General features: G+C 39.2%; 1 protein-coding gene across 1 annotated transcript in view; it reads left to right on the forward strand.

Annotated features, from left to right (window-relative positions):
- The first annotated feature begins 2,876 nt into the window (after positions 1–2,876).
- CNKSR2 (connector enhancer of kinase suppressor of Ras 2) overlaps positions 2,877–22,782 on the forward strand; it is a 172,762-nt gene continuing 152,856 nt past the window's right edge. Inside the window, 3 exon segments of the mRNA XM_031060212.1 lie at positions 2,877–2,910; positions 3,308–3,471; positions 15,366–15,568. Coding sequence (XP_030916072.1) covers positions 2,877–2,910; positions 3,308–3,471; positions 15,366–15,568 — 401 coding nt within the window.

A 22,782-nucleotide genomic window follows, 5' to 3' on the forward strand; every position in this document is an offset into this window, starting at 1 on the left:
GAGTCAAACAATTGTCAGTAATATTTTTGTTCTCTTAAACTTTGTTCTCACCCTGTAGGCGCTACATGCATCCATCTAGATTACATCTGAATGACAAAAGTACTTAGGTAGCAGGAGGAGGAAGAGTAATGCCTTTACGTAGAATTTTCTGTCAGTAACTGTTTATTAAGTGCATCTGTCATGTCTTATTCTGGATTTGTGTTGCTAGTGCCTTAGCTGGTAATTCATTTTTTGATACCTGATGACGTTGATTATTTAATGTTATTCTCATTCAGCATTCTATGTGGGTTTTAAGTTCAGGAAGAGCAGGAGTACACTGAGTCCCTCATCCAGATCATCAGTATTTTAAAAAGGACTGGCCTCAACAGAGAACCCCAAGGAGCATCACTTGTGACCAGCCACCTGCTGGATTAACTCCATTCACCACCACTCCTGGATCCCAGTCATCCAGCCAGTTTTATACCCAGCCAAGAGTACACCCATCCAAGCCATGAACTGCCAGTTTTTGCAGGAAAATGCTGTAGGAAATGATGTCAAAGACTCTTCTGAAGTCTATGTAGACAAACACCACAGCTTTTTCCTCATTTACTAAGGGGATCACCCTGTCACAGAAGGAGCTCAGATTGGTCAAACAGAACATGCCTTTTCTAAATCCATCCTGGCTGGGCCTAATCTCCCAGTTGTCTTGTATGTGCTGTGTGATTGCATTCAGGAAGAACTGCTCCTGACTTTTCCTGGCATGAGTTCAGACTGGAAGAATTATGGTTGCCCAGATCCTCCTTCCAGCACTTCTTGGAGCTGGATATCACATTTGCTGCCTTGCAGTCAACTGGAACCTTTCCAGTTAGCCAGGACTGCTGGTATTTGGTGGAAAGTGGCTCATTGAGCACTTGCACCAGCTCCCTCAGTACCCTTGGGTGGATCCCATCCAACCCCACAGACTTTTTTGTGTTTAAGTAACATAATAGGTCACTGACCATTTCCTCGTGGGTTATGGAGGCTTCATTCTGCTCCCCATCCTTGTCTTCTAGCTCAGGGGGCTAGCTCCCTGGAGAACAACTGGTCTTGTTACTCAAGGCTGAGTCAAAGAAGACATAAAGTACCTTAGTCTTTTCTTCATTCTTCCCTACTGTGTTTCCCCCCACATCTAATAAAGGTGGAAGATTCTCTGTGGCTCTCCTTTGCTTGTTAATGTATTTATTGAAACAGTTATTTTTTCTTTTATGGCACTGACCCAATTAAGTTCTATTTGGGCTTTGGCCTTTCTGATTTTCTCCCTCATGATATCCCTGTAGTCCTCCTGAGTTTCCTACCCCTTCTGAAAAAGTCATAAACTCCCTTTTTCCTGAGTTCCAGTCAAAGCTCTCTGTTCAGCCAGGCTGCTCTTCTTTCCTGACAGCTCAATTTTCACCCTGTCACAGAATCACAGAATATTCTGGGTTGTAGAGGGCCCACAAGGATCACTGAGTCCAGCTCTTAAGATAATGGTCTGTACAAGGATCAGCCCCCTCCCAGCTTTGGTGTATGTTAGCACCGTGCTCTGACCAACTGAGCTGATCTATGTAAGGGGGCCTCTCCTGCCCTCCTAAGATTTCTTTCCTAAAGAATGGGTTGAGAAAAGTTTTGATTGGAAAGGGCAGTGAAATAAAGGCAATAGCTTCAAGTGCTTGATTAACTTAGACCTTTAAGTGGCTATGTTTTGGAGGCAGAAAATCAGGCAGCAGGCTTTGGAAGGACATGGTTGAAGTCTGCTGGAACTGGGGACTTTTTCCTGTATCTTGAGACTGGAGCACTTCTTTTACAGCGTGTTTGTGTGTCGTTTAGTTTCAGTGTGTGAATTCTAGAGGTTAAAGCCCTATGAGTATTGTGTTGGTGTAGCATGGACAGAGTGTGGATGACTCCTGCCCAAGGGCTGAGCCAGGAACACCAGGCTGGCCTGCTGCTGTGGCACCCCTGCCTGCAGCACCAGCATGTTCCTCATGTGGGTCTCTTCTGAGGTGTGGCTACACCCTGAAAAGCATGAATGAGAACTAAAAATGCAACAAAACCAGTTTCAGAGAAGCTTTATGTTGTATTCCAGGGCTCTGGAATATGTAACTGGGGCTCAGCAGTCAGATCAATCTTTTATCTTCCATGTATCTTCAGATTTTTCAGACATTTTGATTAGCAAGTAAGAACGTTCTTGGTTTCTTCCAGTCTAATGAGCAGATGTCTTTTCACTATTAGGGATTGTTTGAAGACATTTTTCAGAAAGGTTGTATCTCTCAAGAAATTAATGCATTTAGGGCCTTGTCTCAAGTCCGGTTGCTTGGTAGCATTCGTGTTGATCCATTGGAAAGTATTCAGACAGAAATGTTAAATGGACCACCAAATACCCAAGAGTCTTACTTATCCCCTTGGTACATGAGTGCACATGCTGCAGAGCTTCCCTGTACTGCCTGGCTCTCTTGGGCAAAGATTGATGGACCAGAGATGCATGATGATTTCTCTCACAATCTGCAGAGCTCTTTGCTCCAGGTGAATGTGTGGCCAGCTGCATGCCATTGACTCATAATCAAACTGAAAGGGTAGGATATGAGTGCCCCCCAAAGCAGGGCCTGTACAATGCTGCTTCAGCCAGGTCCTGAGCAAATGTGGTGCATGATTTTCAGGCGTGATTTTTGGCACAATGGGCCTGTTTCTGCTCCCTGTGTTCTGAGAAGTGCAGCCAGGTCTTGATTTGAGTGGCTTTTCATGATCATTTGTGTACTGTCACTCCTTGCAGGTCTGTGGTACATTGAGCTGGATCTGCTGCTGAGTTGGGGCCCAGTTTTTGCATTTGCAGTGCTACTGCCTTTCTTGTTCTCAGCTCTTTGCAGCTTGTTTTAGAGGCTGGCATGATCTGTGAACTTTCAGGTGACTCAGCAATATGTGAGTGACCTTGGAGTGGGAGAGACACTTTGGTGTGGCACTGCCACTATGACTGTTGTGGTCCATTGTTCCCTTTTCTCCTCTCCCCTTCCATATGTGATGGAGACATGCCTAGCGTACCTGTTATGAGGGGCTGCCAGATTGACATTCATAGCACAGTAAACTACAAGAATTCAGGGCTTTTTTCAGGGTTCAGGAGCAGTTGGTAAAAAAGCCATGGCTGCTGTAGCTCTTTGAATCTTATGATTCTTGGGTAACATAAAGTTTTTTTTTATGTTAAAATACTTCTCTTAAAGATAGGGCAAGAATCCTCTTCTGCCTCATTTTTTTTATATTTCCTACTAGCGTACAAAATGTTGCTAACTTTTGTCTTTTCTCCTTTTGTCCTTTTGTGCAGGTCTTGATGATTGCCTGCAGCAATATATAAAGAACTTTGAGAGAGAGAAGATTAGTGGTGACCAGCTATTACGAATTACTCATCAGGAACTGGAAGATCTTGGAGTCACACGAATTGGCCATCAGGAGCTTATCTTGGAAGCAGTAGACTTGCTCTGTGCACTGGTAAGCTTCTTGGGGAGGGGTGAACAGTGTTCACATATTCACACTTCCTGTACTCAAATTGTTAGTCCTAAAGACTTATCTAAGCAGCTCAAGAAATTCGTGATTTGTAATGTGTGAACAGTTTAGCATTTTAAACCAGGGGCAAGATAAAGGGGAAAATCTATTGATAGAGTGATGTTTGTTAAATCAACTCGTATCAGAGATTTAGGGCTTGCATATTTGTCTTTATAGAATAAAAGTTTATCTGAAATCACAGAGAAACTAGACTCTGTTTGGTTTGTAATGTAAAATTAATTATATATGTGAACGGAGTAATTGAGTGTCAATTGCCCTTTACAAACAGAATGTTCTGATATTAACCATGTCATTCTTCACTGGTCCTTTCATGCAAATCATGTTTTAGATGATTTTTTGAGCCTGATGAAACAGAGCTGCAGTAGAAGGGATTAAATACTGAAGTAATTATCTTATGTATAAATAATATATGAATTTTTGATGAGCATGGGGAAGGATTTTGGTAATGGTCTTTTCAGTCAGGTCATGTCATGCATAACTAGGATTATCTGCTCAGTGAGGGGTGTGGTGCTGACTTCACCCTCCTTATGAACTTCCAGTGTGTGTCAGTAAAGATTAGTGATAGATTGGGCACACAGCATTCTCCACTGTAGAAAGGATTGTGAATAGCTCTGTTAAGATGTACTTCACTGCCTAAGGTGCTGTTTTGTGGGTTTTTAGTACATGCTATTCTTCAAGCCTCACAAGGAGCTTTTAAGAAAGCTGAATCCTGGGAGAGGCAATCAAAGACGGTAGGCTGAAAGGCTCTTCAGAAGGGCTTGTTTGTTCTCCATATGCAGCAGCTTTTCTGAATACCCTGTTGTTGCATTTTTGGGGTATTGTGAAGTGTAATGAAAAGGAGAGAGTGAAAAAAAAAACATACACAAAAAAGTTAGGAAAAGGAGAAGGCTTTTTTTGTACAGAAAAACATTTGATTTTAAACACAGATTATCCTCAGTAGAATACAGTTTCTAGTAGCATTGCAGTGAGAATCAGTGGAATAAGTTAACTCATCAGTTTGTTTTTTAAATAAGGAAGTTGCAATCTTAAAAACATGCTACTGATATAGAAGGGAGCATAAAGAGTTATTCACAAAGTACTTTTCTTATCAGTCAGTGCAAAAGAAAACAGGAAAGTAAATACTTCAGTTAACTGAGAAAGATAAAGTCTAAGTTAGGGGGAGCACCAGTGACCGTTTTTCCCAGTCACACAGAGAAGCAGATTGTGGATCTTTGAAAAATCAATTACTGTTAAGGGAAAAAAACCTCTTGTTTATTAGATGAAATTTCTTTCTTCTTTGGTATGTAATTACAGATAAAATCTTCAGACAAACAAACACAACTTGTCTTTGTAGCTCCTTTATCTTAGGCAAAAGTATATGGAACTAAGTTGAATATAAAATAAGGAATTTCTAGCAAAGGCTAACACTGCATCTTAGATGCATGCAGCAAGACTCTCCATTCCTGGTTCTTGTTGCACATACAGTATTGTCTGCTTTTCTGAGTTTGTCTTAGAGAAAATTGCTAAGACACAGTGGCATGAGTTCAGATTGCAGCTTCTAATTTAAGATGAGGTTTTTGCAGTCTCACAATTGGCTCCCGATGGCTCCTCGGGGATACAAAATGTTAGTGTTATATTGATTTTAGTGGACTTAATTTGAATTTATTGTTTACCAATCAGATAGACCTCTTAGAAAATTTAATTCAGAGGCAATCCATTTAGCTGGACTGGTCCTATACTTAGAGGCTTTTCCTTTTTTATTGCATCTGTGAGTGTCTGTCCTGGGTAGGGCTTGTCTTTTCTTCTGATTTGACTTTAATATTAGCTGTATTGTTTAGAAGAACATTAAGCCTATGACTCTCCAATATAGGATAACTGCTAATTCAGATAGTGGCTATGCATTTTTTTAATTATCTGATTTTTTTCTGTGTTTGTTTGATAGGAGTTTGACAGAGGTTTCATGATAGAACTTACGTTTCATGATAGAACTTAGCATGAGTTACAAATACATGATCCAAATGAGTTTACATGTCTTTGAATGCTGGAGAATATGGATGGTATGATGGGCTATGAATAGTAAAGTTAATTATGCCTTGCAAGCTTAACCCCAGATTGATTTAAAAGTAAATATTAAAAAATTAAAGGATTGTTGCTTCTGCTTCTTCCCCCTTTCTCTCTGGGTTAGTGAGTGACCACCTAAACAGTTTTTGGCATTGAGTACAACTGAGGGGACAGAACCCCTCCCATCTCTGTTCCCACTCTTCAGGGGAGTTTTCCAATGCAGAGTTGCTGTCACTTAGGAAGGCTTCTGCAGTGTTGATTGCTGATGTGCTTTATTCCTGCCACCCCTTCCCAATATTTTTTGGAGGTAAACTTCTGCTTGCAGTTCCCTGGCAGCTCTGGATATGGCAAACAGCAAACCAGCTGCTTGTGTTGCATGCCTATAATTCACAGGGCTGCATTTTCTTACCAGGGGAAGGTGGAGAGCCTGAACAAGCATATCTGACTGGTATGGAGAGTGCAGGAGACATGCCAGTGGGGGCTGTTGGACTGTGCTAAACACACAAACTGCCACAGTAAGAGTTGGGAGCCAGTTATGATTGATAACACATCCTATTTAAAGGATGTTCTTTATGGGTTTTTGACAGAAGGTGGGTGGGTGGCTGGCTATGGTCTCTCACATTATTCGCCTCCTGTCATCAGCACTTGCAACCAATGAATCCTCCAGAGATTGTGAGCTGATCAGAGGACAAATGGTGGCCTGTGCTATCCATCTTTAGTAGAGTCTCTCTTGGCTGCCAGCCTGCCATACTGTGCTCTTGACAGCAGAACAAGCATTCAGGGGGTGATATTCACAGGTTTTCTTTTCCTGTGGTGCTTCAGGGAAGGAGGAATAAAGTTTTTGGGCAGCTGCTACTGCTGTTATAGGTCATGCTTGCTGGTAATGGTGGGGGTGTACATTCTGCATACCTTTGCTGGAGCTGAACATGCTCTGGGAGTGGGCAGGCAATCTAAGGAACATTGTTCATCTCTTCCCTCTCTCCTTCACACTGTGAAGGTGGGAGCATGTTCAATAGATTATCATGTCTTGGTGCAGCTTTCTGGTTTACAAAATCCATATGTCAGAAAGGGCACGATAACGGAAGTGTTCTCTGTGCTTAGAAGAAATAAGTATTGATGTCTGTGATGGTATTTTGTTGCTGCTAAGAGTGTGTCACGTGTTTTTCAAGGTGAGAAACCTTGAGAAGCCACCATGATGGATATATGCTGGCAGCATTACTTAATTTCCAGCAAGACAAATTTCATGTTCTTGTCTTTCTGTTTAAATTGGGACATGCAATCAGACTGGCGGTGTCAGCAGGTAGATTTTTACTTGATGTGGATGGACATTTTTATTAATACTAACAAAATCACCCAAAATAATTGACATCTCAAAACTAGTGGAAAATGATAGACTGAGAAATTACATGTCCAGCTCTAGAGATACAGGAGAAACTACTGACTGCCATGTTTCTCCACTATTCACAGGTAATAAAATATATAGTTGTTCATTAGTTCTAACAATTGCCTTTAAGATCTTAGCCTCAACATGATCATGTTTGAGGGTGAAGCTAGCCTAACACTGCTTTTCATTTAATCATTAAACAAACAACAGTGTAGCAGACTTCATCATCACAAAATGTGATGAGCCTTGTTTCTTTGATGGTTGCTTTAAAAACTGGATGTGAATGAACAATACCAGTAGAAAATAAATTGAGAAGAAAAGGAGATGATGCATTGGGAGAAGTGCATAATAAAGAACAAATATGTTAGATAATGTTGTCAGATTGTTATACCAGTCATCAGGTTTGGAATGCATTGGGGGATCTTGTAGCTCCACCTATATGTAACTGGCCTGAAGAAAGCGAAGAAATTACGTAATTCTTTTTCCATCATCTGTCAGGAGATGGAGTTGCATTTATGAAACTGGGTCTGACTACTTTTTCCCCAAAAACACTGCACACTGCCTGGAGAACACAAAAACTGAAGACTGCTCAGCCAGACATGACTTCTTCCATCTTTAAGAAAATGATCTAGTTTACCACAATGCCTTGATAAATGAGATGCCAGATGAAGATTCTTCTTTTTTTTTTTTGCTTTCCTAAATACCATGTTCATTGTGTATGCATGAATTTTAAATTAGTTTAATTTGGTTTTGCAAATATTTTTAAACAGAGATCCTAAAGTAGATGTGTTGTTATAAGAATTTGAAAAGCTTCAAAAATAATTTTTGGATGCTTTGAAGTTTTTCATTAACAAAGAACTTCATGAAGTCCCTGTGAATTTGCAAAATAATTCTTCAGGGAATCTTAATTTGTGTAGAATAGAGTTTAGTTAAAAAATAAAACAAAACAAATTTTGCTTTGTAGAGCATACTAGTTTCAGTACTAGTTTCATGCTAGTTAGTTAAATCTGCTATGGCTGTACAGGAATTTATTGCACACTATATTTGAATCTGTAAAGCTAGAAGATTGCAGCAGATGAAATAGCATTATTATTTGGCAGAGAAAACATTGGTGTGCACTAACAGCATGAAATTACTTACCATTTGCCACTAACACAAAACATTGATATGCAAATGAATGTAAAAAATAGACCTGCTTTACCCATGAATGATTTAATTCCTTTTAAGAATTATGCTTTTTATCTTAATTTCATCTTCCTGCCATTTCTCACACAGAAATATTTTTTTTGCACTTATCACTAGTCAGATCTTAAAACTGTTTTGTCAGTAACGGTGAATATTAGACTTAATCATTCTGGTGCTAAATGAAGTAGGCTTCATTTCAGAATGGAGATTTATATGTACTGAAGGTGGAATTTACTGCTAGTATCTGAATGCTCATAGCAGAAAAATTACTTACCGTTTTCACTATTGCCCATTGCAAGTTAAAGTTCTGCTTATATATCATATATCATATGCCTCCCTGTCCTCAGCCTGAGCTAATCTAACTGCAGTGCAGGAAATCCTGAATTCCATCACCAGATCAATAAAGCTAAGGAGCTAAAGAGTTTCTGATAGCTCATATAGATCACATTGAAAATGTGTTAGCAAATCTTTTACACAGAACTGCAGTAAACCCTATCTTGTGCCAAAGGCAGTAAATACATCTGCATGCAAAGGGTGAACATCCTTCTTCCCACCAGCCTCAAGAATCAGTCATGGATCTTAGATACTTTTTAATTGTGGATTTTGTTGTTGGTGGTTTTTTCTTTTCTTTCTTTGTTTTTGTTTTGTTTTGTTTTTCTTTTCATTTGGGCTGCTTGGAGGTTTGGACAAGTATGAAATGCATACCCTGGTTCATAGAGTCATAGTGTGGCTTGGGTTGGGAGGGACGTGTAAACCCCCAGTTAAAAGCAGACTGGATAAAAAGAGCTGTTACAGTGTAAAATGTTTTTAAAAGGTAGTGTGTTCATAACAATACTTATTTCCTTTTTCAAACAATTATTTTGAACTGCTGATTAGCTGTTTAAGACTTTGGAAATGTGTGTAACTGGATATGGAACTGGTAGTTCAAATTATGGAGAAATAAGAGCATTTGGCAGGCTAGGGACTAAATTACATGAGAAACTAAAAAAAAACCCCAAAAAGTAATGAGCATTTGGTCTTTCAGAGGCTGTTGATTGAATAAGAGAAAGAATAGTTTATATAATTGCTCTATTAGTGCTACAAAGCATGGCCTTGGCTTGGCTTTTTGACATGTTCCTTGATTGTCGTGTAGAAAAAGAAGGGCATTTTTCAAGGAGATAATGATGATGACTTCATAGTCATCTTTCCTGGGTTCTGCAAGGCTAGAAGTATCACACACCTGAGTGTTCTTCTGACTATAAACATTTAGGACAAATATTTACACTCTTTGAAACGGTTTGCCTTTTAATCAGTGTATGTTTAATAATTGCAGTAAATGATAAATGTCATTTGAGCTATCTGGGGTTTCTGTCCTTACCTACTTATTCTGTGTTTAAGAAACTGATGTGTTAGGATCATGTGTTGTGCACTTCTAAATTACCCCATATGCCAGTGCTATTTGAAGGAGAGATAACCTTAGTGTTAACATTTCGAGACGCTGGAGGAAAGGCCTTTAGAAATATATGTTGTAGGCAGATCTGATGAGGTATGAAGTTACATAAGGCACCTTCCATATGACAAGCTGTGATATCAGTTGCTAGCAGCTTTGGGCTGGTAAGCTATCTGCCTCATACTTTGTGGGATGGGTTCAGCCAAATGTTTTGGAGAATGAGTTTCAGATCCATTTTGTTCATTTTTAAAATCAACTTCAGAGGCGAAGGGTGGAACTTTTCTTGGTGAATTTTTTGTCCACCACTAATTTTCAGGCATGGTTTTGAAATGACTGCATGTGCTGTGATACTTGTGAGATGCTGGTTTGATTATTCATTTAAAGTCTTCCTCAGGCTTTTCAAGAAATGAGGACCCTATGAAACTTTACTGTTTCCAGGTTGTTTGTTTAAAAGCAAATAAACAATACAAACAGAAAGGATACTCAAGAATTAAGTGTGGAAGGTAAAAGCACCGAAAGATAGTGAGGAGAAGAATTAAACTCACCTGAGGTGATTTTAAGTCCATTTCTTAGCAGCCATATGCTATTCTTGCCTAAAAGTCCTGTGAATAAGTGAAAAATGACTTTTTATTGCATTGGAGAGAAAACTTATTATTTCATTCTTGTGATAGTTATCCTTATTACTGAGATATATCAGATGTAATTGAGAAGTTGCACTTCTTTACACAGAATTGATTGCTCAGTACAGCTATCTAGACTATAAAATTTGTCTTTTCAAATGGTTGCCATTTTCTTTCTTCTTTAAATTATATTGTTTGTGTATGTTACAAAAAATAGCTACCAAATTAAAATAAACCTTCACCTTCTTCAGTTTATAGAGTCATGGTTGCCTTCTGCAGAGGAGAAGCAGAAATTAATCACTGTAGGCACTGCTATCTGCTCCCTTGTCTGGTGAAAATACTGCTTTTATTTTCTTCTTGCCCACAAGCACCAGTATTACCAGTAGCACCTTCAGTTCCCATCTTGGGTCTCTTCAGCGGAAGTGAACACCGGTCTCTGCGTGCCTTTTGCTCCGCATGGTTTTCAGCCGTATTCTTTCATGCCTTTTGTTTCACAAGGTTTTCGGTCTTCTGGGCTGAAGAAAAGACACAGTGATTTAGGAAGGTAGGCAGAGAGGCCATATGTTCATTTCCCTGTCTTGGACTGTTTGTAAGAGTCAAACAGTGTCCCTGAACTTGATACAAGCATTTGTGCTTGGCGACGTAGAGATATTCATGGTTGCATAAAAGTTGTGATCGAGGCAGCTGTTCTAAGGGATTTCTGGATTTGTTAATGGGACTGTGGTTATGTCTGTGTTGCACATTGTACTGTGTTCAGATCTGAGCTTGGCTCATTTAGGTAGCAGAGATGGCCTTGCAATTGCAATGGGCAGTATAAAAATACCCTAAAGTAAAGTCCTGGCATCTTCTAGACAGTCTGTCTAAGCCAGCAGAGATTAGTTAGCACTGTTCGAGTTTGGAATACTTTACTTTTCAGCTGTGCTAAAAGTGTCAGATGCACTTCCTGCCATCCAGAATCAGGTGAATTTAACACAGGAAAGAGATGAGGTCTAAATTTCACCTTTTTTTTTTTGATTGAGGGAAGCAGGGAACACAACTACTGAACATTGATCAAGCTATTTAAAGAAAATTTTGCTTTATTTTCACATTTGGTTTGTGAACTCTCTTCCTGCCCTTGGTATGCTGCTGCAAGGATGGGCTTGCAGAGGGACCAGGCTGGCTCTTCTCACAAAAATACCCAGCAAAACTCCTCAGTGGTGATTAGAGCTGTTGCATGTCAGCATGTGAAGAAAAGAGCTACAATTCCTCACTCACGCTGTCATGTTAAGGCACAGAAAAGTAATTAGCAGGTAAGATGTCTATTAATAGCTCCCACCACCTTTAGTTCAAACACCTGCTGACAAGCTATTACTCTGTGTAGTTCAGCTTCATCAAGTTCTTGTTTTATGATTGCCAGAAGGGACTTCATTAGAGCCTTTTCTGTTGGGGCAGGGTATCTCTGAAGACACTCTGTGGCCTCTCACTGGGGGAGTGGATGCCTAGGCTTGTATCGCTTCTCGGAATCTCTACAGGCATGCAGGGATTTCTTTGTGGCTCTTTCAGTGACTGTGAATATATTTTGGCTAATGAAAGCACAACTCGTGTTAGTGCTGGCTAAATGCAGACTAGGGGAAAACAAAGAACTGTCTCCTTTGCCTGCAATTATCTTCTTACAGTGCTTGAAAATAAATGCAGTGCTTTTCTAACAAAACTGTGTTGTTAATAGTGGATTATTGAATATAAAGTATGATTCAACTTGGCATTTTTTGTTTAAGCAAACTTTTTCCTAGTATTAGAACACACAGCTCTGGTCGCTTTTAACGTGGGCCAGAAATATTAATGATAAACAAAGTGAGGATTTTGTTAGCTTGGCTGCTGCTTTAGGATCCTTCTACTTAAAAGCTTCAATAAATACAGCTGCCCTGAAATGTATTTTGCCTGAAATTTATCTCTGTATTTTCCATCTCTGGCTTTATCTGTATGATATTACAGGTGGAGGCTTTACCAAAATCAGTGCCATCCTCATGTAAGACTGAATTCACATGTGGCCTAGGCCCAGTGTTTTATGTTAACACACACACATACACACACACACACACATTTGATGAATAAGTGTTAAAACAGGCTTTGAATCTGTTAGTGGTGCCTCTTCCTTCCCTCATAGCTGATGGTGGTAAACAGCCTCTGAAAAAGAATGTGACTGTAGGTGGCCATCACTTAGATATTAAGAGGAAGCCGCTTAGATTCTGTAGCTGATTTTCCAAAGAAGTGTATACATAAATGCAGCCTATTTTCCTGTTGTACAAAAAAACCTGAATGTTTTGCTTGGTCTGCAATGTTCAATATTGCAGGTTTTCTTTTCTTCTGGTGCTTTACTTTCTCCTGGTACTGCAGGTCTGTACACTGCCTGCCAGGGCTCCCTCTGGGGTGGGCATGGCGGCCTGCACAAGCTGGGAACCAGCACCTGCCTGTCCGAGCAGGTGAGGGACAGACAAGGTGACAAAGAGGAGATGGCAAAAGAGGGGGAGTTGAAATAATCTTGGGCTCTTGAGGACCTTTGGGATCCTGCCTCAGCCTCAGCATGGTCTCTCCTGGCTGTGGGCCCTGTGTGGGGCACAGCTGGGGTGACAAGAAGGTGCCTGGCCTTGTATGGCACCTTCCCCACACACACCCTCTTCACCCACCTTAGTTTTATATTTGGATTATCAGACTCAGCTCCTTAGGAACAGCCTGCTGAATTAAGAAATTCAGCGTTTCAGTGTGTCGCAAAGAAAGCAGCCCTGTGAGAAGGCCCGTGGCTGGCCTGCAGCCTGTGATTGTGCCCCCACGTGTGGGGGTGTGAGTGCCGTGTTGTTGGGGCTTGCTTGTGGCTGGTCTTTAAGACATTTTTGGTGATGTATCATTCATCCAGAATATCTTTCATTTATTTCTTCCCCCACTAATTTTGCCAAAATGAGCTAGATGCTCAAGAAGCAGAATGAAGTAAGAACAAACCTGTTATCTTTTTCCAGCTTAGTCCCCCCCGCTCCTTCATCGTGCTTCCTCAGCAGACCAACCGCAGAAAGCTGCAGGAAAAAACAGATATATTTTTATCTGATGTTTATCTTCTTATTTTGGACCGATTTAATAAGTTATTAGTTATGAGCCATTTAGCTGCATAGTAAAGTACATTTTTCTTTTCAATCCTAGTTAATTGTTTTCATTTCGTAATTTTTTATTTATAACCTAATGCTATCTGTTTTATAATTGCTCTTAAATATGTACATGGTAGAAAAGTTACTGCCCAAACATACAATTTGTCTAATTGGGATTGATTGTAGTGGCAGGGGACAACATCTGTGTAGTTGAGAAACATGCCTGCAGAGCCTTCCTTGCCCAAGATAGGGATGTTCACAAAAGTTCCAGTAATGGTTTATGAAGTGCAATCTTAGTATATGGTCAGTGGCCCCTTCAGCTGAGTTCCAAAGTGCATTTTTTGCTGCAGAAGGATGGTTGTTGGTTGAGCAGCTTTCTCACAAAGTGTGCTCAGTTTACAGGCACACAGAGCTGGCTGGGAGGTGCCAGATGAGCTGTGTCCTGTAGTGTCTCCTTTCCATCATGAGCCCCCTGGCATGGGAGAGGATGTTGTGGGAGGGCTGGGGGCTCGCTGGGAGTGGCTTCAGTATAGTGTTCCTACAGTCCCTGTGTAGTAAGAGAGGATTAAATTCATTTAGTAGATGGTTTGGATTGGGAGCAAGACAATGCTGTATATTATCACCACCTCACACTGTGCCCCCTGAATTCCAGTAGAAAAAGACTAAGGTGAATAAGCTTCAGCAGTCGTAAATTAGCATTGATGAGTGTATCTCTTCTCCTTTCTCTCCTTGTGGACAGATCAGCATGGGAAGCAAACCAGGAGCATGGGGGAGCTGGGGAGGTCAGGGAGTGTCATTAGGAGGTAGATTTTTCTGTGTGCATCTGAGGGACTTCGTGCATTCTACTTCATAGTTTGTGGTAGGAAATGGTCCATATTCTGTAATGAGTAGCCCATTTCATTGTCTACTGAGTGAGTTCTCAGCACCCCATGCTATCACCCTGTGATGTGGCTAAAGTGAGAACCTTCAAAATTCCATTATTCTCTGAAGAGGAGTACTAAACTCAAGTCTGTGCAACTGCTTATTCATTTGCAAAGGCAAATAAGTACTTTTTGTAATAACTCTATCACTCTTTGTGTATGTGGAAAAAAAATCTTTTATAGAAATGACAAATCACTGATGGTACTTTATTATATTGTAATTGAACATTAAATCAGGGCATTCTTGAGGGCTGTTTTGGTAACGCTTGTACTTTTGAAGGATTTCCAACTGCTGTTTAATATTGTTTGTTACTACTTTTTGTTAATATTTCTGCATAATTGTTTATGTCTCTTCTGCACAGCTAAGGAATGTAATTTAAGTGAGTGACTCTTAAATAGAAACAAAGTTTAAAAATTGACTTTAAGTGAGTGAATAATAGAGGATAGAGGTTGTGCAGGGCAGCACTGTGTTCTCTGGTATGTGACTGTTGTGGTCCTTTACTGCTAAAACAGAATTTAAGTATGCTAATTAACTTACTTAGGTCTTTGAAGCCAACAAAACCAAGTTAGTCCTGCACCATGTCCATGCTGCATACTTCTGCTTGTTGCAAGGCCTGGTGCCAGGTGTGTCTGAGGAGTTGTTGTGAGTATGGACACGAGATACCAATCCCTTATCATCAGGTCTGCAGAGAGAACCCTCTGATCAAGGCCAGCTTGGATGGGGCTCTGCTCTAGTGAAGGGTGTCTGTGCAAGTGGCAGGGGTGTTAGAAGGAAATGGTCTTGAAGGTCCCTTCCAACCCACACCATTCTGTGATTCTGGTGATCTACTGACAGTGATGCACTGCTTTGAAGAACAGCTTTCCAGACTAGGTTTTTTCTTTGAGATGTTTTTCTCAGTACACTTAGAACAAGCTAAGGATCACTCATAATTTTGCTCTTCTTTTGTTCTCTTTTTATGCACTTCAGAAACAGAACATTCTATACATTTAAAAACTACTGAGTGGGTGTATTTCTGCCTTAATTACTAGCAATGAAGTAGAAGATCAGTTTTGCTGTTCTTGGTTCTTCTGTTCATCTGTAAAGCTAACTTTCTTTTCTTTTCTTTTTTTTTTTTTTTTTCAATGCAGAACTATGGTTTGGAAACAGAAAATCTAAAAACCCTTTCTCACAAACTGAATGCATCTGCCAAAAATCTGCAGAACTTCATTACTGGGAGGAGGAGGAGTGGTCACTATGATGGAAGGACCAGTCGCAAATTGCCGAATGATTTTCTGACATCAGTAGTGGATCTCATTGGAGCAGCAAAAAGTCTTCTGGCTTGGTTGGACAGGTAAAATCTCCCAAATGTCTCACAGGTAACCAGATCACACGCATGAACAAGCTCCAACTTCTTTACAAAATGTAACATAGAAACTGGATGGAAGCAGAATTAGAATTCATTCATATGTTCCTTGGGGATGTTTGTACCAATTCTTTTTTTTTAGGTCAGCATGCAATTCAGATTAGCTTTTCGATACAGTACCTTCAAATGCACTGTGACCCTACACATATATACTCAACATATGTAAGCAACAGGAGGACATTACTAATACAAAGCAGCAGTTTAACCTGCATAAACCAGATTAATTGCTTTGATACTATCAAGTTCACAAAACTGATCATACTTTTCATTTTATGGATGTCAACATATAATTCCAGAGTGTGTGTGTGTGTGTACAAACATGCATGTTGTGTTTTAGGTTTTTTTAAATAGCAGTGAAATACTTCTGATTTTCTAGAGGTAGTGCTCTACACTTTAACCTCTGTTACCTAGGTCATATGTGGGACCAGGACTGAAGTGCTTTTGCTACATTTGTAGTGACTTTTTCTAATTATAGCAAGAATAATACGCAGGTATTTAAGATGATCACTGAAATTCCTAAAGTGGTTGAAATTAGTCTATGTGTAAGTCTTTATATAATGCATCCCAGTGGATTTTCATCAGAGAAAATAAAATGCTTATCTTGATTTAAAGGTGTATCTTATTTTGTTTCCAGCAGCTGAAGTTTTGTTCAGAGTATGATCTTTGTGTAACTTTTTAAATCCAACAGAATTACTTGGTTTACTGCTGTGTGTTTTGTTTTCCTGAGGAAAACCAACTACTCTCCCATAGATGATTTCCATATGAATGGTTTAGGTGAGGCCTGAATCTTTTTCATTTCTTAAGGCAGACTACAAGCTCTTTGTTTTGTTCAGGAGATTGCAGCTACCATTGCTTCTTCTTTTCTACTTCCTCTCTAGCCCTTCCCCAAGTTTGAAACCCAGAGAACCTAAAGTTGGCTCCTAAATTTTTCTTTAGCTGTCTAACGTCAGTGTGTAGAGAATTTGTGGCTCGTGGAAAGAGTTTAGTATTGAGACTTGAAAATTTGGAGCATATTTTTAGCTCTGTCTCTAACCTGTTAGTGCTTGGAATATCTATAGGCTTCACTTTTTCTCCCTGCAAAATTGTTATTGACAGAAAGCAACATATCATACTGGGTTTGAAACAGAAAGAACAGTAGAAAAAGGTATTCTTTTACATAGATGAGTCATTTTTTGCCACAGATTTCTATTGAGAAATAATCTTGTGTGGTTTCTCATTGAAGCTGTGGTCATGATTAAAGACTGTTGGTTAGTAAGAACTCAAAGTTCGTTTTGGGTTTTGGTTGTTTGTTTGATGGGGTTTTGAGTTCTTTTTTTAATAGTCTGTTGTTCAGAAGTAAGTTTTATATATATGTACACACATTTAACGCATTGAAGTACAATGGGTTTTTTGCAACTAAATATAAATTTAATAATGGGAATTCAGGAAGAAGGTAGTTATTAATGCTAGAAAACATCTGTATCTGAGGACTGGTGTGTCACTGCAGTACTGTGCATTGCATGTACTTTTGCATTTAGCTGAAATGAAATGACAGCTGATCAGACCCAGGAATTCCAAGAAGTCAAAAATGAGGGAAATTATTGTGATTTCACACTTTCAGCAATGCTGTCTTGAGTGTCCAAAGAAAGCTTCTGATTTCCAGGAAAGTTCTTTTGAAGATCTAAACACCTGGTTCTAAGAAATGTTTTCTAAAACATTTTAAGAATTTTCTGATTTATGAGCATCTGAGTATTTTGGTAAAGTTTGTTCTTCTTCATTTGTGAAGATCCCAAAGTGGTGAAGGATGAAGGTAGGCCAATAACCACATTTTTCTCAGGAAGTGGGAACATCTGGAGATCAATATGATTCTGCTTCTTGTATACCTTCTAAGAAAGTATTGGGGCCACTAGGGGGAGATAGAAAGATTTAAAAAATTGATTAGTATAAGTTAGAAACATGGATTTAATTTTATTCTGCACACCTGTTACTATCAAATCTAGACCCCAAATCTTAGTTTTTTGGTTGTTTTCTAGTACCAGTTCCATCTTAGGTTGTGAGAGGGGAGAGCAAACCATTAGGATGAATGAAGTGGCTGTTAGGGTTGTCCACCCCATTGCCCTGCTAGGCTGTCCTTGTGCAGTGGATTTTGAGGTCATGTCTGGGAAAAGCAGCTGGCAGCAGCTCCAACTTGCATAGACTTGCAGTGATAGGGTTTTATACATAGGGAATGGTGACAACACCATACAGGTTGTGCTTCACTTGTTGCTGTAGTGAGTGCTCTGTTTATGATGTTTCTGTGGGACACTTAAGATCTTTAAGGACTTTGTTAGGCCTGGCACAATTATGTAAAGGAGTGTAAGAGTTGTGATTTGCTGAGTTATTTTCACTGTAGTCTTGCAGTGCTACTTGTGCAGGGCCGATCCAAGGACACTCTTTGTTCCAGGTCTTTGCCTGGAGCAGTCCTACTTCCAGATGTATGTCAGAAATTGAGTTTTACTGAAAATTAGAGTAGCTTTTATTGCCAGGCTTTAAAAGTGTTTTGGTTTAGTTTCATTTATGAGCTGGAAATCTTAAAAGAGAATTCTGTTTTCAAAAAAAGTTGTCTGAGGATTTTGAGGAGCATGAAATAACTCTCCTATGACATGCTGTAAGGAAACTGTCAGCACACTGATACATTTGAGTCTAATTTTAACTTCCTGTTACTTTCTCAGCCCACAAAATGTATCCTCTTTCAGGAGACTTCATAGCTTTAAAACCTTTTGTTTTATACTTTCTCCCTAATCTTAAAAATCTTCTGAGCAAATTTCCTGACAAGATCGGTGCCTTGAAAACCCATGAGTCTTTTGTGAAAGGGTGATGCGTTTCTACTTGACTCTGAACATAATTTAGACAGATGGAAACCCACACTTCAGGCTATAGCAAGAAACTACTTACCTGATCAAAGCAACTTGGCATTGAAATATTTCCTGTGATACTTCCCAGGAATTACAGTCAATCAGGTCTTCTAGACTTCCAGGTAAATTGCTGGAGTTCTGTTCAGTCTTTACTCCTGTAATTCATGAAAGTTGTATTCTTTGGAATAGTAATATATGTCACCTTTCTTTATCTTCCTTCTTCTCTGATGTGTCAGATTCCTGGAAATTCTTCTGCCTTTTATAGGGCTGATTCACTCCATCCTGGTGAGAAATATTTAAAAATGTGTAGTTAAATTAGGATTACTCATTAAAATTCACTACTGTGGATTTGCACTGTGAATGTGTTCAATTTTTTGGCATAAAGCTATTTCCAACCTCATGAAAACATTTTTTTCTATGCACTAGTATGTCGAATAGTATCTGCACATTTAATTGGAATTGAAATTAGGCATATTTATTTCTGTTAATCCTGATTAAGGTTTCATTCTTAGACCACACATTTACAATCCACCTGAAAAACACTTTGTAAAATGTTGCTTTGTGTGTGGATGTGTTGGTATTCACTGCCTCTGCAATTTCTGAATTATGTATACATTATCCATCCATGGCTTTCGTGATCTAAAAGGAACAAGAACACCTCAAGGATTTGGAGAGCTGAAGTTACTTTTTTCCATCTTTAACAAAATTCTGTTAGGATTTTACCATGTTACTTGCATCTTCAATGACACCAGTGAACACTTCCCACTTGTTGTCTAGAGGCAAGCATCAACTGGAAAGCAATGATTATCATAGGGATCCCAGAAAATTCTTCTGAGCCCCAAGTTTAAAGCATTCACCAAGGCTTATAAGTAGCTTTCTCTCTGTTAGGACACAGCCAGGTTTTGTTCTCAGCTCATTTCTTTTCTACTGGTTTGCTAATATCTATCAGTTGCAGTACTGAAATCATGATGAGTCCTGAATTCCTGAGTGATCAGATTCATCCAGTAGATTTTCTCCTAGATATTAGCAGACCACCTGACAGGCAGACAGAAGGTTGTATCTTCTTCAGAAGATGGCACAACTCTGAGTGTTGAGTTTGTCTCCTAATGAGTCAGAAGCTGCTGCAAAGTGAAGACAGCCTTGGGAGCAAAAGGCTTTTACAAATCCTTTAAGCACCTCATTGTTCCTCTTCAAGTCCCACTGTACATCATATGTTTTTCTTTCATGGGACAGCTGGAATTAACAGGTACAGCTCATTACTGTAGTCTTGACTGGGAAGAACTGTATTGTTCTTTGTGGAAGAGGAAGGATCCTTAGTAAACCCGGACTGAGGTGACATTTGATGGCAGCTTCATGAGCTCTGTCTCTTCCCATTTCTCTCCTTGCTCTGCCAGCACAAACTTCTGGTGATGTCATCTTCCACTTTGTTCCTGGTTTGATATGTTCTCTTCATTCACCTTCACCACATTCAGTTGTCTTTGCCAACCAAAATCCCTGGAAATCTGTATTTCCTGCAGATTGCATGAAGCAAGAATAGAATTCTTAGTTGTGCTTCTGGGCTTCTTCCTGTCTAGTCTAGTGTGTGGGCCATGTTATCTGGAGCAAGGACTCCTTATACCATATATCTTATGCAGCATCAGGAGAACATTTTGGATCTTAACAATAGGACTAATATCTGTATAAAATATAAATGCAGACTTAGAGAATAGTAGTGAGGAGGGATTGGTTGTTTTTAGGGCTACCTGAGTCCTCATTAAAGAGACAGTAAGATAATGTGGTAGCTTTTTTTTTTCTTTTAAGAATTTAAGAAAATACAGTCAACTTCCCATGAGATAACTACTACAACATTTTGCGTCTGTTGTTGTGTCACAGGTTTCAATAGTCGTGAATTAGGATTTGTCAAGCACCACTGGATTTTTTTAGTGTACTGTTTGACTCAGCCATCTGTGTGGGCAGAGATTCAATATGTCTTTCATAGCAACTCTTCTGTAGCTCTTGTTTTTCATACTAGCACTATCCCCTTTTTGGGAATAAAAACCTTGAACTGCTGCTGCAGATTACACTGCAGTCTAAGTAGGAGAAACAAGGAGATTTTGTGGAGATAGATTTTTGTATTCAAGACTTTCAGTGCTGTGGCCAGAGAAAAGCTAGCAGGCTAACAAATGTGCATCAGTCTCATTAACTTACCACCGCTGTCTGGACACATGGTACATGAATAAAATGGAAAAAGAAGGTGAACAAAAAACCTAACTGTAGCTAGAAATTGTTGGTTATATAAAATATATGGTAAAATTGCTGATAGAAATAAAAAATATGTAAACTTTCACAGTAAAAGGCCTTTTTGGCAAGTCTAGGTCTGCTTTTAGGGTTGTTCACAGACTACTGGGGTGTAATCCTATAACTTCTAAACCTCAGGTGGGCAAATTATTTTGGTACGGGCATGAATTGCTGCAATTCTGTGAAGCAGTCGTATCCATTCAGAAATCCTATTAAATAAGAATAAAATCTGTTCCTGAAGTTAAGGACATTTGAATGCTTCAGTGGCTGACAGCATCAGCAGGATCTCCAAGGCTTACACCATGGAATTTTTTTGGTGATGCTTTGATGCATCAGAGAAGTGCAGCCTGCAATGATGTAAATGGTCTTGGTTTATGACTGAGCAAATCTGGGTGTTCAGGTTTAGCACACCGTTTAAGTGTGCATTGTGTAAAGCATTGTAGTAGGAGAACACTCCCCACACCAAAATGGATGTCCTTCTTTTCACCGTGGTGACGTACTCAATGCATACATTTCCTTCCATTGTAGGTAGAATGTATCCAGCTGCGTTTCTTTGCCTCTTTGTTTTTGGTGAATGAGCCCTGGTGATGTTTATGGTGTGACTGTTTTGTAGTTTTAGTAAAGAGGCACGTTGTTTGAAGGCCCATAACTTCTTACTTACAAAGAAAGTGTTACTGGTTTAGAGTCTCCTTTATTAGAGACTTCATACAGTCCTGTTAGCTGTGCTTGGTTATTACTTGTCCTGACAGGGTAAATCTGCTTTATACACAAGACAGTGGGAGTAAACAAATGAAACCCAAGCAAAAAGAAATAAAAGACTTTAGCGTTTCTTTACTCACCACACCAGTATTGCACTATTTATCAGCTGGGTTTCAGCCTTAAACCTTTGAATCTTGTTTCCTTTATGCATTTCCCTTTTTGCTGGTTTGAGTTGTATACCAAACCTGTCAGTAAGTGCTGCCTCAGAATGCTATGGTACTTAACTGTATTGTGCTCCTGGAACAGCTGTAGATGTTTAATAGAGCACTCATTTAAAGAATTCCTTTGTCCAGTGTGAATTTTACTGCATTCTTCCCTGACTCTACATAAAGCAGTTCCATTAGAAATACAAATGAAATGTTTGTTTCATGAAAGCCTAGAACTGTGAACCTTAGATGGCTTAGGCAGTGTATATACAACAGTATTGTGCATTCAGATTTTTATTTGACCTCAATATGTTGCCTTTGAAGACTGCATTATATTACTGCTTTGGTTGCCTCTCTCTCTGAAAGATTTTGGACTATTATGTTTAATCAAAAGGCTCTGAGGATGTTTTCCCTTGTTAGGATGCTAAAATAACTATGATATTGGTTTTAAACCTCTCACAGTGTTAATTGTTATAAAATATCTCAGTACTATAACTAATGGTGAAATAGGATTAATTTTTGGTTTGGGTTATGCTTTTACTAATCGCATTCTGAATTTGTCCAAATTGCAACTTTTTAAAGTGAAATTGTTATTTCTATGTATTATTTCCCCTTAATGTTACATGAAGAAGACTGATGAGGAGGCTAAAGCGTATGAGGACAAAATAGTTGATAATGTAGAAATACTGAGGGTATGCATCTCCTTTGCAAATTTTTAATTGTTTTTGAAGGATTTTTCTTCATGTGAAATCAGTAGTTGTAACTATTAATAGCTGTTTAATTGTATTATTTTTTAATTCTGTGATGGAATTAGCTGTGCTATGTTAATGTGGTTGGTTTTTCTAAGAGTCCTTCAGGGTGGGTTCATGAATGAGTGTTTAATAATAGAACTTATTTTTTCATTCTGAAAGATGCTGATGCTGTTAAAAATGCTAATTAGGTCTCAATTCATAAAAGTATACACACATGCATGTGTGTTGCAGCCTACATTACATGTGTATAAACAAAGTCACATTTCAGAGCCGTTAGATTATTTATGTCAAACACTGGTTTAAAAAAGTGTGAAAAGAACCAGTAGCCTTTTCAT

The sequence above is a fragment of the Geospiza fortis genome, unplaced genomic scaffold (genome assembly GCF_000277835.1).
Source record: "Geospiza fortis unplaced genomic scaffold, GeoFor_1.0 scaffold161, whole genome shotgun sequence".
In the NCBI taxonomy this organism is placed as follows: domain Eukaryota; kingdom Metazoa; phylum Chordata; class Aves; order Passeriformes; family Thraupidae; genus Geospiza; species Geospiza fortis.